A 13,718-nucleotide genomic window follows, 5' to 3' on the forward strand; every position below is an offset into this window, starting at 1 on the left:
TATGGGCATGTTCACACAGAGGAAGGATGATGGAAACACCAGCACAGACCACTGAAATAGCAGAAGAAATAGCTGCTTTCTGATGCTCTGGAGGGCAGGTGCACAAGGTTGATTTGCACCATGACACGGATCAATATGTGCTATCCAAGACTTAATAAGCTTTAGAGAGAAGTAACTCAGTTGTCCTCAAGTTATCATCAGAAACCACTAAGCTCACTCACTTCATCCCTCTGCAGGTCAGTGCCTAAGAGCATCATCTCCACCACAGCAAAAGAGAATTAGGTGTGAAAATTGATTAGGTTAGAAAGATATACCTGCATAAAGAATCTCTACATTCACCAGCTGCTGGTTGGATTTTTCTTTTTTTTCCACCTCTTCAAACAGAAATAACTCTGCCACAGTGACTGCAGGCTATCAAGGCAGCTTTCTGCAGCCTCTCACTCAAATGAGCCTTTCACAGAATAATGAAGTTAGCAGCAAACTTCACCCTCATGCATACATCTGAGAGCAGGACCTGCACCCTCAGGGACTTATTAGTGGGGAAACCCAACAGGTAGAGATAGAGAAGGGCTCTGGCTTGCTCTGCAGCAATGCAAAGAGGCCAACAGGACAGCTTGGCCAGCAGTGGACATTTGAAATACTAGCCTCATCTCTCTGCAATTTCCTTCCAGTTAAATATATTGGTAGATGGTATCTTTCATGCCCAGTACCTCAAAGCTACTTTATAATAAGATGTAAAAATGATACAACACACTGCTCTGAGCGCGTACTGCATGCTGGCAGAGAATTCAAAATGAAGCACAGTACTCATTGCAACCCAGAACATCATTTTCTGCATTGCAAAACAAAATGCTGATGCTCTGCATGGGCGGCTCTGGGCACTATTTCTGCTCTGCAGAGGACCACCTTTAAGCTTCTGTTTTGTTCTTGGTGCATTCATCAGCATTGCTAATGGGGGAGTTGGTTACAGTCATAAGGCAGCAGCACTCACAAGGGTTATTGTCACTGAAAGTAAACTCAGAGTAGTTAGCATGAAGGATGCCCCAGGAATGACCTCGGATGGAGTTCCTGGTAAAAGCTGCAGTTGTGGACAATGAGGCCAGAAGAGAGTTTAGCACAAAAAGCATAACTAGACGGGTATCTGTGAGCACAAGTGTGGCACTGCAGGGCTGAGTAAGGATACGGTATCTGTAAAGGAGAGAGCAGAACACATTTTGCAGAAGTTCTGGATGAGAAGCAAGGGGGTCGTGTCCACAGATGTGATCCTTGGGTATTCTCTCTCTGTTGAAAAAAAAGACATCCAACCAGCTTCAACAAGAACTCAGACAGCTCCCTGATTCCCCATTTAGCATGGAGGGCACTGACTTGTCCATAGGGACGTTTCAGACAGATACAAAGCAATGGAACTCACGCTGTAGAAGTAAATTCCTCAGGGCCAGGGCCTTGCTCCGACACAAACATCCTTCTGACAAACCAGATCTGGATCTCAGAAAGAATCTCAAGCACAAAGCTGGCTTCACTGAGAAGGGGCACTGAGGAGGTTCAGTGTAATGCTCCAGTTAAGAACACATCTCCAGTGCCCCGGACCATTGGGAGGTGCAGTTCCCACAACCAGTGCTTCTCACAGGTGGCTGAAGCCTTAAGACGTCCGGAGGGGTTTTTCTGACACTGTGATCTTCAGTTCAGCCTGAAACTCATTTTTTCCCCACCTCAAATCCAATTATTTCAAGTCCTTGCATTACGTCCTTGACCATTACCATTTATTGTAAAATGAGAGCTTGAAACTTCAAAGCCTAAAGCCCAGAACTCAAACAGCGGATATACACATACACCCCCTCACCCCCCAATACAATTAGGCTTGGGTGACATGAGCACCAGCTCTCTCCTTTTCGACATCCCAAGCATCCCCCATCCAGGAAAGAGGAGAGAGAAAGTGGGCTCTGTGCAGCGAAGAAAGCAGTGTAACACTGCACAGCTGTATACCAGCACTTCCAACAGCTTGGACAGTTTTCCTCTGCCAGCTCCTAGCACTGATGTCAAGACCAAATAGAAATCTAAACATCTGGAGAAAAACCAGTTGCACAGCAACAAAGCATCCCCTCCACTCAAACAAAAAGCAGGCCAAGTCCCAGTGTGCACAAACAGGTACACAGAGCTGTTAATTAACCTGCACAAATCTGTGCACTCCTTCTGACTTAAGAAGAGAAAAGATGCAGGGCGTCCCACCACGTGCATCGTGCTCACACCGTGCCCTACACAGCATCTGAAATGAAGTCAAGCCAGGCTCAGTGGGCTCCCTATGCTATCCCCTCCCATAAAATGTAGCAGCCTTAGAAAGCTCTTTTTACGGCACAGACCATAAAGTTGCCGCCAACTGTGTGATCTGCCTCTGACCAAAGTCAGTGAAAAGATTCGTGTGAGCTTCGCTGTGAAGTTGGGTTTGGCATCAAACATGTTATCAAAGGATGCTCCCCGTGCTGCAGGGGGGGGGGGGCACTGCCAGCAGCAGCCTTCTACTTTTAATTAAAAAAAAAGCATCACTGCAAATTCCACCGAAATGCCACAATGTGCCAGAGGCTAGAACACATCCAGTTAAAAGAACAGAGGAAAAGCAATAAAAAAAAAAGGAAAAAATAGAAAAGCTTACAAATAGAAACAAAAATCGAATGCTACTTTAAATTAAAGCCATGTTGACATCTAATGGCATCTCCCCCTGCTTCACTGTGGCCACATCTGCTGCATCCACCTAGCGGCTCTGCAAAGCCCTGCACTCCATCCACCAGGGCCAGACCCAATTCAGTGATAAATTCCCCCCAGAGCCTCACTTTGCCCTCAGCATGGGCAGCAGGTACAGCAGCACACTGCTGTGCCCATGAGAGCATAGGCAAGGCTGACCAATGCATGAAGCACACTGCATCCTCTAGAGGCAAAGCTTTGTTAGCAGCAAGTTAATTAACAGCATAGCAATAATGAGCTTCTTCCCTAGGGCAGGCAAGGCATGCAGCTTCCAGTGGGCTGAGAATAACCTCTGAGCTTCACTGCTGCCAAGGGGCAAGCGGTGGCCAAGAGCACCCATGCCAAAGTCACTCCCATGAGCAAGATACAGACTCATAACTCAATTAAATCATTACTCATTTAGCACCAGCCAAGCCACCAGCAACATGGGGATGTACAGATCCAAATCAGTTCAATACTTTGCTGTATGCTCCCCCAGCTATCAGAAAATCTCCACTATCTGAATCTCCTCAGCATAATACACCCAAGGAATTTTCAGAGGATCTCCTTGCTGATACCATCCTTGGTGGTCGGATTCATTTCTGCCCTGCAGCAGAACAGACACCTGCTTGCCCCTTATCACACTGCGTATCACAAGATGGGTAACAAAAGTAAGCAATGAACACACCTTGGAATAGCTGAGCAGCTCTGAGCTTACTGAAATCCAAGCCTCACTGTATTTAGCTTTGAGCAAAAAAGAGAGCTGGCCACCAGCATTAGGAGAGCAGCCAGAGGATTAAACTTTTCCGATAATGAAACTGAAAACGCAGAGGCAGTGCACCCAGCTGCCTATCCCATAGCTGTACTGCATTAAAAGTACAAAGAAACCCATCTGAGCATCTCAAAGGGAATGATTCTGCAAACCACGCTGCCATTTCAAAGCCTCCCTCTGAAGCCTCTCCCCAGCCCCAGCACAGAAAGAAATCCATTAGCAGATAGGAAAACATGGCAAGGCTCCCTGCTGCCATCCGGGCAGTGCAGCCCCCAGTCAGCTGCCTTAACAGCAGCACACACTGCACCCACCCCAATAGGAACTGAATAACTGGGTATGGAGACAGGGCATCTCCATCTCCGCCAAAAGCTCCTTTACTTACAGACCCTTGAACTTCACTCCTGCGCATGGGCAGGTGCTGCAGACAGAGCTGCTGGCTGTGAGGGGAGCAGAAGAAACTCAGCAGTATCAGCTGTACTGAGTACTCTTGTACCCAGAGGTGCAGGTCTGATATGTTTTTGAGTGGTAAGTTTGTCGGTGTTTTACATTATTTGCTATGAGCTTGTAGAACTAACCAGAAAGATCTCATGTTCCTTTGAAGCCTGCTCCCATTCCTAGATTTGGTTGTGCTACAAACATCAGCTCCACATTACATTCACATCCAACCTCAATTACACCAGCAGGTAAAGCTCCCAGATGTACAGTGCAATACAGATAGCAAAGCTGAAATCCAAATCCTTTTCTCTGATGACTTACACCTGCAGAGCATCCCCCACTCTGGGTGGAGGAGATGGCTGGAGCCTCACCCCCAGCCACCCATCTATTTCCACATGGGTCTCACCAGGCTACAAACTGCTTCTTGCTCAGTCTGCTATGATGGGTTGAAAACCCCAATGAGTTACAGGAAGGAAAAAAAGCATTGGGGAAAAATATTGACATAGACCAACTGTCTGTCTGTGGTGAGTCAATAATCTTCACCTCAACTCTGCAACCTTACAAAATAAAATTGCAGTGCTGGCTTCTGGGAGGGGATCCCAGAGGACGTCAGCTGTGTGACACCCAGACCTACTGTGTCTGATGTAGCTTCTACAAGAGAGAAAGTCCCAACTCCAAGAGGCATGGGGGTTGGATATCTCATGAAGTTTATTCATGCTGTGTTAGACTGTCCTTGTTTGTGGTAGGAAGCACAGGCTGATAGTGATAACTACGTTCGTGGTTAAAATAACAAGAAGAGAGGGAAGCACCAGGCACGTTTTCAATACGGACCCAAAACATTGGGAAGAAGTAGTGCCATAAGAACCATACCAAAAGTCCAAAAGACAGACAAGGGTGGCAGTGTTTATGTTCAGGCTATCATCCCGATAAAGGGATGGAAGATAAGTTTTCCATAATTCCAGAGGATTTTCATGACAAATAACCTTCCCTTATGCTTCATAACATACAGCAAGTTGAATTTGGAAAGAAATTTTCATGCCAAGGTCAGAAATAAAGGGGCTGAGACAAAAAGCCAGCACAAGAGCAAAGCCACATGTTTCCAGAGAAAACTCCTGTGGCATTTTAGGCTTCAATATGACAATGGTGTCTGAAGCCAATCATATTTACAGGATAACAGTAAATACAAGTGCTTGCTTCCAGGTATGTTCTTTGAAACTCAATATGTGCCAATAAGTTTAACAGAGAAACTTCCATTCCAGCACAGCTACAAGAAATTGCATTCTATCACTTAAGGGCAAAGATGTATGCCCCAGATCCCAACTGAGCTGTGTTATAACTGCCAGCTCCTCCATCACTGCCCCGTTCCTCTCTGAGCAGCTCGTAGCTCAATTGTAAGAAGTCACTCTGGGCTCTGGTTGACACAAGAGTTTTAGCTGTGCAACAGCAGTACTTCAGGATTTAAAAACCCCAGTGACCGTTCTCTTTAAGTGACAATTGCTAAACACTTGGCTTGCTTGCCTTGAAAATTTTCCTCTGCCCTGCTATAACTCAGAAACATCTCTAGAGCAAAGAAAAGAATCACACCAGTATTAAATAATCAAGGAGGAGCTATGTTAAAGTACCTAACTATAGATGGCACTGATACATTCCAACTGCTATATCAAATATGAAAGTAATGAATAGTTTGCCAATGCTCAGTGACTTTGTGGTTTGGGTTTGTTGTTTTTTTAATCTTAAAGTCAGTCAGTTTATATATTGGTCTGGCAAAGGATGGGTACCTAATGGCTCTACTGCCATGGCTTGCAGTGACTTCAGCAGTGCTCTGTGTACTTATCCTCCCACAAACACATTCTCAGCAGACAGATCAAGGTCTCAGTGTTTGGCAATAAAAGTGACAGCCCTGCCAAAAAATGCATGCTTAACATTGTGCCAACAGAAGTACAATAGAGGAAACAGTGGAATCACTCTAGGATCACACAGCAACACAAACTACTGGTGCACACTTACATGAGTGCAGCCCAACTTCCCAGAGATTTGGTCCTTGTGAAACCACTCAGGTGCCACTACGCATCTATGGGCTGTGAAATAATGTGGTGACACATCTCAGGCAACCACCAAGCAAGAGTGGCTCAGAAAACAGCTGAGAAGAGAGCCTCTGGCTGAACGCCACAGAGCTCAAAATCCATAATCCGATACACTTCCAAAGCCCCAAGAAGATAAGAGTTACAGTGCAAGTACTACGATGACCTACATAAACACAGATCTTTTGTAAACAGCAGCCAAGAATGACAGGAACAAGCAGCTAACAGGAAAACGTGATAGATTTTAATCATCACTGGCTTTAAGCAAAGTATAACACCTTTGCCCCCATCCCCAGCTCCACACTACCTGCACAGATCAATCAACTGTGTCTCAAGAAAGCCTCCTCTGCAAAACAAATATTACATTACCACGTTCTATTTGCCCTTGGTGTTCAATCAGAACAGCAGCTTTTCTGAACAAGAAAGCCTCAGTTTCACAGGAGGTTCAGAAATTCACACAGCGTGTTTTTAGAACATCAGGTCTCTCCTAATAAGTAGTAAGTAGCCTCAACCCCGGGATTAAACACAGCCCAACTAGAACGAGTTACCCAAATGAGGAAAACTAGACCTCCTTGAGTACATCAGAAAGCACAGATGAGAAACATGTTTGGTGGGCACAGCAGCGATGGGTTGATGGTTGGATTAGATGAGCTGAGAGGAGTTCTCCAACCTTAATCATTCAGATTTTAAGTATATGCCTATACTTAGCATCTACTTAGAGGTACATTTTAATAACGATAGAAGAGGAAGAAACAGTTTTCTTCCCTACCCCAGCCAACAAAACTTGAACTATAGATGGCCTCCATCTATCTCCCAAGGATGCTCAACATGCTGAGACAAAGCCGCCACCAGGCAATGCAACTCTGAATCCCACTGCATTATATGCTCAAGAAAAAAAAAACACAGGTCTTCACTTGAATGAGTGAGGGTGGTTTTTTTTCCCCTCTGTTAGTTTTCAGCACAGTCCCTGGAGCACCAGGGAGCCAAGGGATAGCTGAAAAGCACACCCTCTAAGAACGACCCAAAGTAGGCAAAGCACCCAATAAGAAAAAAGACACCAAAACATCTCAGGCCCTGGTCTCCCATCCCACCCACAAGGCTGACGCTGGGGCAAATCCAGAATTTCAGTTCTGAGCAACACCACATACAGAAAGAAGAGTTGGACTCACCTAAACTGGTGAAGGGGCTTTCTCATCATGCAGCACTCCTCCCCCAGCAAGCAGCCCAGGTCCAAAAGACACACTCCCTTCAGTAACCGGCCCTTATCTGAGTCCAGGGCTCTAAACCCTGCTCCACCCCTTCTGCCCAGGTAAGGAGCACAGGTGCAAACACTCTGCCTGTGCTCTCTGGGCCAATCACTCCTCTTCACCAGGTGCTCAATCATCACTTCAAGCCCTGACCTAATAGCTTCCCCACAGCTGACCTTTCTTACTATTTCTGTGATTCTGATGCTTAGTCCCCCCAGACACCAGTTTCAAGTGCTCTGAAAAGTTTTAAAACAGAGAACTGAGGTGAAAGGAGAAAGGAGCTGGAAATCTGAACCCGTGGGGACTGTTGGCTGTAGGAAAGGGGTAGCTTGCTTCCAGTACACAACCAAGCCCTACTGCAGCCAGGAGCACAAAAAAAACAACTCACAGTTGCCGAGAGTTTTCCTCCATTCTTCTGCACGTAGATGACTGCGTCCCGCACCAGGGAGAAGAGGTTCAGGAGGACGTGCTCCATGTCATAGACACCACGCATGCCCTTGGTCAACCCCTCCAAGGAGCTGATGTAATCTCTCCAGTGACGGTCGATCTCACCAACCCCTGCCAGGCACCCATACGTCACCACACCGCAGTACCCAGCGCAGGGCTTGGCCAGGAGCAGCCCCTGGCAGTGCGAGCAGTACCACATCTTGAGCAGCGCCCGCCCGCACTCTTTGCTGAGCTTCAGGTGGTCGGTGGTGTTTATCACCTCGATTCCTAGGTTGAGTGCCTGCAGAAAGACTCGCGTGGCCTGCAGTGACTTGGACACCTGCGTCATCATCATCTTCGGGTAGTTACCAAAGGCCTTGAGGTCTCTCCTGGCTGCGCGCAGGCACTCAGTCATTTCCACCGAGGGATCCGGGAAGCCAGGATTGATCAAGTGGGAGTAGACCAAAGGAAATAAACTATCAAAAAATTCATTGACCATGTCATTAACGCTGATGTCAGAACCCAGTATGTACAGCGAGACATCCGTGAAAAGTTCTCCAACAAACTTCAGAGCTCTGGGCCCCATGCTCTTGTAGTGGTTCCTAAACATGCTGTTGGTGAAGTTCCTTGCGTGCCTCACTACGATCTCAAAGGCTTCTGCAAAAGAAAACAAAACAAAACGGGTGATTAGGAGATGAGCTCAGAAACAGGGGGGATAACTTCAGGTCCTATCACAGCTGCAGAGGCTGCTCCCATCCTGACCAGTGTGGGTCAGCCATGCCTGCTGCAATACTGATCATCTTCAGCCATTAGGATATTAGGAAACATTTATTCTCAGGAAGAGTGGTGCTGCACTGGCACAGCTGCCCAGGGAGTGCTGCCCTGGAGGTGCTCCAGAACCATGGGGATGTGGCATTGAGGAATGTGATGATGGGGGTTGGGGTTGGACTTGGGGATCTTGGAGGTCTTTTCCAGCCCCAAAAACAATTTCCAGGTGAACGCCCACATCCTTTAAGCATGAGCTGCATTTCAAAACTGCAAAAACAAGGATCTAGTTAACATTTCAGTTTTTAAAGAAAATATTGATCCAAGAAAAGGGCTAGACTGCAATTTTGCTCTCTCCCTCTTTCCATATTGATTTGAAATTAACAGGAATTCTATCTTCAGACAGTTTAAGACAGAGATAAATGTTTGACAATCTACAGTGTTCAAAATCAGGGAACAGTAAATGCCGACATTACATTATGAAAAGTAAAAGATGTAGGAGTTTAATCACAGAGAAGATTCAGACCTAGCTGGTAGCACCACATGTCCTCATGCCACCTGAAAGGCCTCTGCAGCTCCTTAGCTCTCCTGAATCCACATTTTATCCTCCCTGGACACAGGAGGCCCATGGCCCAATAGCGATGCTGAGCCTCCAAGCCTATGGGTCTCTGACACCCCATGACGCTGCTGCTCTCAGCTGTGTCACTGTGAAAACCTGCACCCAGTGCACCCAGGCTCGATTTGCATGGAAATTATCCATGTTCAATAATTAAAGGGCGTGTTTAATTTTTAAAGCCATAAGTTCCATTTTTTTCCTCTTTGTTAAGTCAGAGATGCATCTGTGCGTGGTCTGACTCCTCCACACAGGGATCCAGGATCAGCACAGCCACAGGCGGTGCCGGGTCCCCAACAGCTCCCAGACCACCCCCAGGACTCCACACTGCTTCCCCCGAGCACAAACCATGCACACAGGGACCTGATGCTCCCTGCTGTCTCCCATTCCAGCATGCAGAAAACTACACTGTCAGCACTGATTGGAACAGAAATGACCAAACGCAACCATTCAGACCACATTTTCACCTGCCTGGTGCCAGCAACCCCACCAAAGCAGCAGTAGGAAAGCAGATTCTGGCTGCTCCGCTATAGCAAGTTTTAAAGGAAAAAAAAAATAAAAGTTCTTTAAATAGGACACAGGGATTATGAAACTTTTTTTCTCCTTTATCCTCAAGAGCACCAGAATAGCTTTTGCCTGAACAAAGAACACAAAGCACTTTTTGGGGCAGCGTTTTTAACAGTGCCAGGATTCTCATGCTGTGCTCACGGCTCGACTTTAACCTCCTCTCTGTGAGTTCCCTTATAAAAAGTCACCCCGTCTTCCCTCTCCTCGCTCCTCTGTGCTTTGCAAGTTACCATCAGAGCCGAGGGACCCTTCGCTGATTAGAAAAATATTCCAGGCTCCAATGCAAGGCTCCTACAGCGAGAGATGCTGCAGAAAGGAACTGAGAGCAGCGTGCATCAGAGCAGCACGCACACACAGTCCCACTGCTTCAAGGGTCGTGACACACACATCATTTTTCTCATCAAGCTGCCTGAGAGTGCCTATTTCGTGTGCCTCAGAGCCTTTGCATATACCCATTAGAGAGCGCAACAGGCACAACAAAGGCACACGGAGCTTCCTGCTGCCCTGCTAATAGATGTGAGAAATAATAAAACTTGGTCAAAAAAAAAAAAAAACCCAAACAAAAAGCCTCCCAGATCCAAAATATCTCACACCCAAATCCCCTGGCGGTTGCTACAAGAGCACTAAAACCCAGGCACAACCCAGAGCCGTGCTGTGAGTGCTTCAAAGCGCAGGAAGTGTGTGGGTCAGCCCCCGTGCTCAGGGCTTTGCTACTGGGAAAAACTCATATCATGGCGCTCCTGCAGTTCTGACTGCTGGGGGACAATTCAGGCTTTTATTTCTTTTTCTTTCTTTTTCATTTCAAGGATATCGTCAAACCCTGCCATTTAAAGATGCTGGTCCTCAGCTCTTGCCGAAGCAGAGCAAATATCCTGACAGCAGTGATGGGGCACGCTGGCAGACTTGCACCCACCTTCCACAGCACAGGGTTCACGTGTTACTGTCTCCATCACTGTAACTGTGCGTGCACCACAGAGCTCAACCACTCTGCTCTACCCCAGGGTGGGAGGGAACGGCCTCAAGCTGCACCAGGAGAGGTGCAGGTTGGATAGTGAGAACAATTTCTTCACTGAAAGAGCAATGGAGCACTGGCTGCCCAAGGAGTCACTGTCCCTGGAGGCTTTCCAGAACAGTGGCACTGAGGGACGTGGTCAGCAGGCAATGTTGGCAGTAGATGGATGGTTGGATCAGATGACCTTGGAGGTCCTTTCTAACCTAACTATTCTAACTTCTCATTGCCAGGTGAAACCAAGGGAAGTGGTGCAGGACATGAGGCACAGCACCCCCAGCTGCAAAGCTCCATAGCTGTGCTGTAGATCTAGTGATGAGCTCTGGCAAGGGTGGTTTATTAGGGATATAAAGGACGCATGAAACAGTGAAACCTTTACTCCAGAGCACATTTATCAGGCAAGAACTGAAAAGTGTGGGATCCCCTCAAGTCCCTGGGGGTGAATTGCAATGGTCAAGAAGGAAGGACGATGCTGTGCCACCATCACATTGACACATATGGGCAGGTGCCATCTCCAATAGGATCTTGTGGCACGTGAATTCATATGTTCCTAACTCAATCAGGTGAAGTTCCTACCTTCAGGTCCAGGGTTTCAAATGGTCTAGAGTCCCATATGTTTAAAATAAATGCTCAGCCACAATAAGCCATATACCACACGCTTTAGCATTCACAGAGGGAAATTCCAATATTCATCAAGAAAATCCCCCAAGTTTTTGCTTTTTCGCAAGCTCGCCAAGACATTTTCTGACGTGGCAATTGCTGTGGTACTGCTGGGAAACTGAGAAAGCAGCCATAGGCATCCATGTGTGAGTGAGGTCTGGAGAGGGAAATATTTCTTTAATACCTCATGGCAGCAGCCTGTATTCCTGAAAGACACACAAAGGAGCTCACCAAGAGAGAAACAACTGTTTGCAATAATGGCCTGGCTGCCACAGGCACTGCTGGTGAGACGAACTGTGAGCCATTTTTCAAACAGCAGGTAATATTTATTTACAAACTTGGAAAAGGTTTGCAGTATATTGAGCAGAAAGGAAACAAAACCCAAGAGTTTTTCCCCTGGCAGCAATAAGAGCAGACTCCAGATTTGTTCTTTTATGATTTACACTACTGTGCAAGTTTTTAACAACATTATCTGGAGACAAAAGCTCTTCTAGGCAACATAATTACTTTTGTCTGTAGCACTGCAAAGCCCATCAGATGGTGCCACTGCTGCTCTTACAAGGTTTGTTTCTCTGAGCACATTTGGAGCTTAGGAAATGGGTTTTTCACCCCTCGACTATGAGACAGCCATTTGGATTACTTTTGCAATAGTGTCATGATAAAATTTATGGACTCGAGTTCCCAAGGATTATGAGATTAGCTTCAAAGCATTTGTAATAGAAATTAAAACAGTTTAATTATTCTGTCTTCCCTCTTTCAAGCCATCAGGGCTCACATTTTCTCCCTTTGCTCCATCGCCATTAGAGCAAAGAGGAGAGGTCTGTGTCCATTCTCCACATCAGAGGGGGCTCCTCTCCCCCATGCCCTCCCACAGGATCCAAGGTAGAGGTTTCCAAAGGCAGACCTGCTCACCAGCCAAAGCCGTACCATTCTGCTCATCAGAGAGCATCTTCTCCTAATTATCTGCGCCCATCAAAATGCCAGGCTCAAAACCCATTCATTTTAATTGTTCAGCTTATTTAGTGCCCTGGCATTTGGAAACACACTCCCTGAAGTTTTTCATAAAAATACTGAATGCTAACTCCTCATTAGACCCACACCAAATGCCTCGGGAACACGCTCCCATTGCACTGCAGGTAGCCATCCGACTGCGAGCAATTAGTCACGCTGCGGCTCACCCAGTTATTATTCATATCCTGCACACAAACCCCTTAATGTCAGGGCTCCGAGGTGCCACTCTCCACGTGGGCTTCCCAAGAAGAACTCCCAAGGCAGACCAGCTGACAAAGAACTCCTCAAAGGAGAAGTCTTTCCAGGAGCTTTGTGCTTGACACGCGTCTGCAGCGCTGTTGATTAAATATGGGTTGCACATCTATTGTATAATTTGTTTTTCGGAGCATCAAGGAATATTCTGCTTTGTGCCTTGACAGATGTGTGAATGCTTAAGAGAGTCGTGAAAATTTAATAAAGACAAAGTTAAAAATGCAAACAGTCAAGGCTGGCACGAGGGGAGGATGAACATGATTCTTTATCAAAGCCAAGGGGAGCGGGGGGAATAAGGGCAGGCTCAGCTGAAGCTGAGGAAGCACAGGAAGGAAAGGCAGAGAGGGATGTAGGGGGCTTTTGCTGCAAGGAAGTGGCTCTTTTTTTAGGGGCAGTGGACAGATGGCAGGATAGGCCTGGTGAGTTGAGATTGGACTGGATGATCTTAGATGACTTTTCCAACCTTAATGACTCTATGATTCTATTTGGAGACTCTTGATTTGAGAAGATGTTAATCTGCACCATCCACTTGTGTAGAGGGCAGTGGGAGCACAGAGCTGGCAGGGCTCAGGGCCAGGGATGAGCATTTCTCTTTCACAGAAATATGCACACTCCCAATATTTCATATCTTCCTCTTTCCCTCTAAAGGGAAAAAGTTAATTAAACCAATCCAAGAGGACAAAACAAATCACTGAAAGCACCAAGCTTTTGTTAGGTTGTAATTATATCAATAATGTGCTCAGAACTAATGTCACATCTCTGGGGAACTCTCACCTTCACCGTTGTTACTGCAAATATTTACACTCCAATTCACATCACTGTTCTCTCTCCATTTTGTTGCAAAAATAACAATCTCTACCCACCAGTGGGAAAAAATAAAGGTAAAGTGCCCCAGAAACCAGCTCTTGGTCAACCCCCACACTTCTACTAATTGGAGGCCCCAACATCCAAAATAATGGTGTTATAATGACAGCAAATATGAACCTTGCCTCTTAAATGGACAAATTGTGCTTGAAAGAAGACAAATGATTCTATAAATCCCGTCTCAAATTTACAAGGTGAGTATCTGGCAGCCAGCTCTTCCTAAAACACAGGACACCACTATGTGCGCTCCCTCCATTTACCTTAAACTAAGATGTATAAGCTATTTCCAACATTGCCCAAC

The 13,718-nt window shown here is 46.4% G+C and overlaps 1 protein-coding gene across 1 annotated transcript in view; it reads right to left on the reverse strand.

Moving 5' to 3' along the window:
- The window catches only part of GPC3 (glypican 3), a 114,105-nt gene that overhangs the window by 59,582 nt on the left and 40,805 nt on the right, over window positions 1–13,718 (reverse strand). The window contains exon 3 of the mRNA XM_048959846.1: window positions 7,639–8,333. Coding sequence (XP_048815803.1) covers window positions 7,639–8,333 — 695 coding nt within the window. The remainder of the gene's footprint in view (window positions 1–7,638; window positions 8,334–13,718) is intronic.

The sequence above is a fragment of the Lagopus muta genome, chromosome 13, assembly GCF_023343835.1.
Source record: "Lagopus muta isolate bLagMut1 chromosome 13, bLagMut1 primary, whole genome shotgun sequence".
In the NCBI taxonomy this organism is placed as follows: Eukaryota; Metazoa; Chordata; class Aves; order Galliformes; family Phasianidae; genus Lagopus; species Lagopus muta.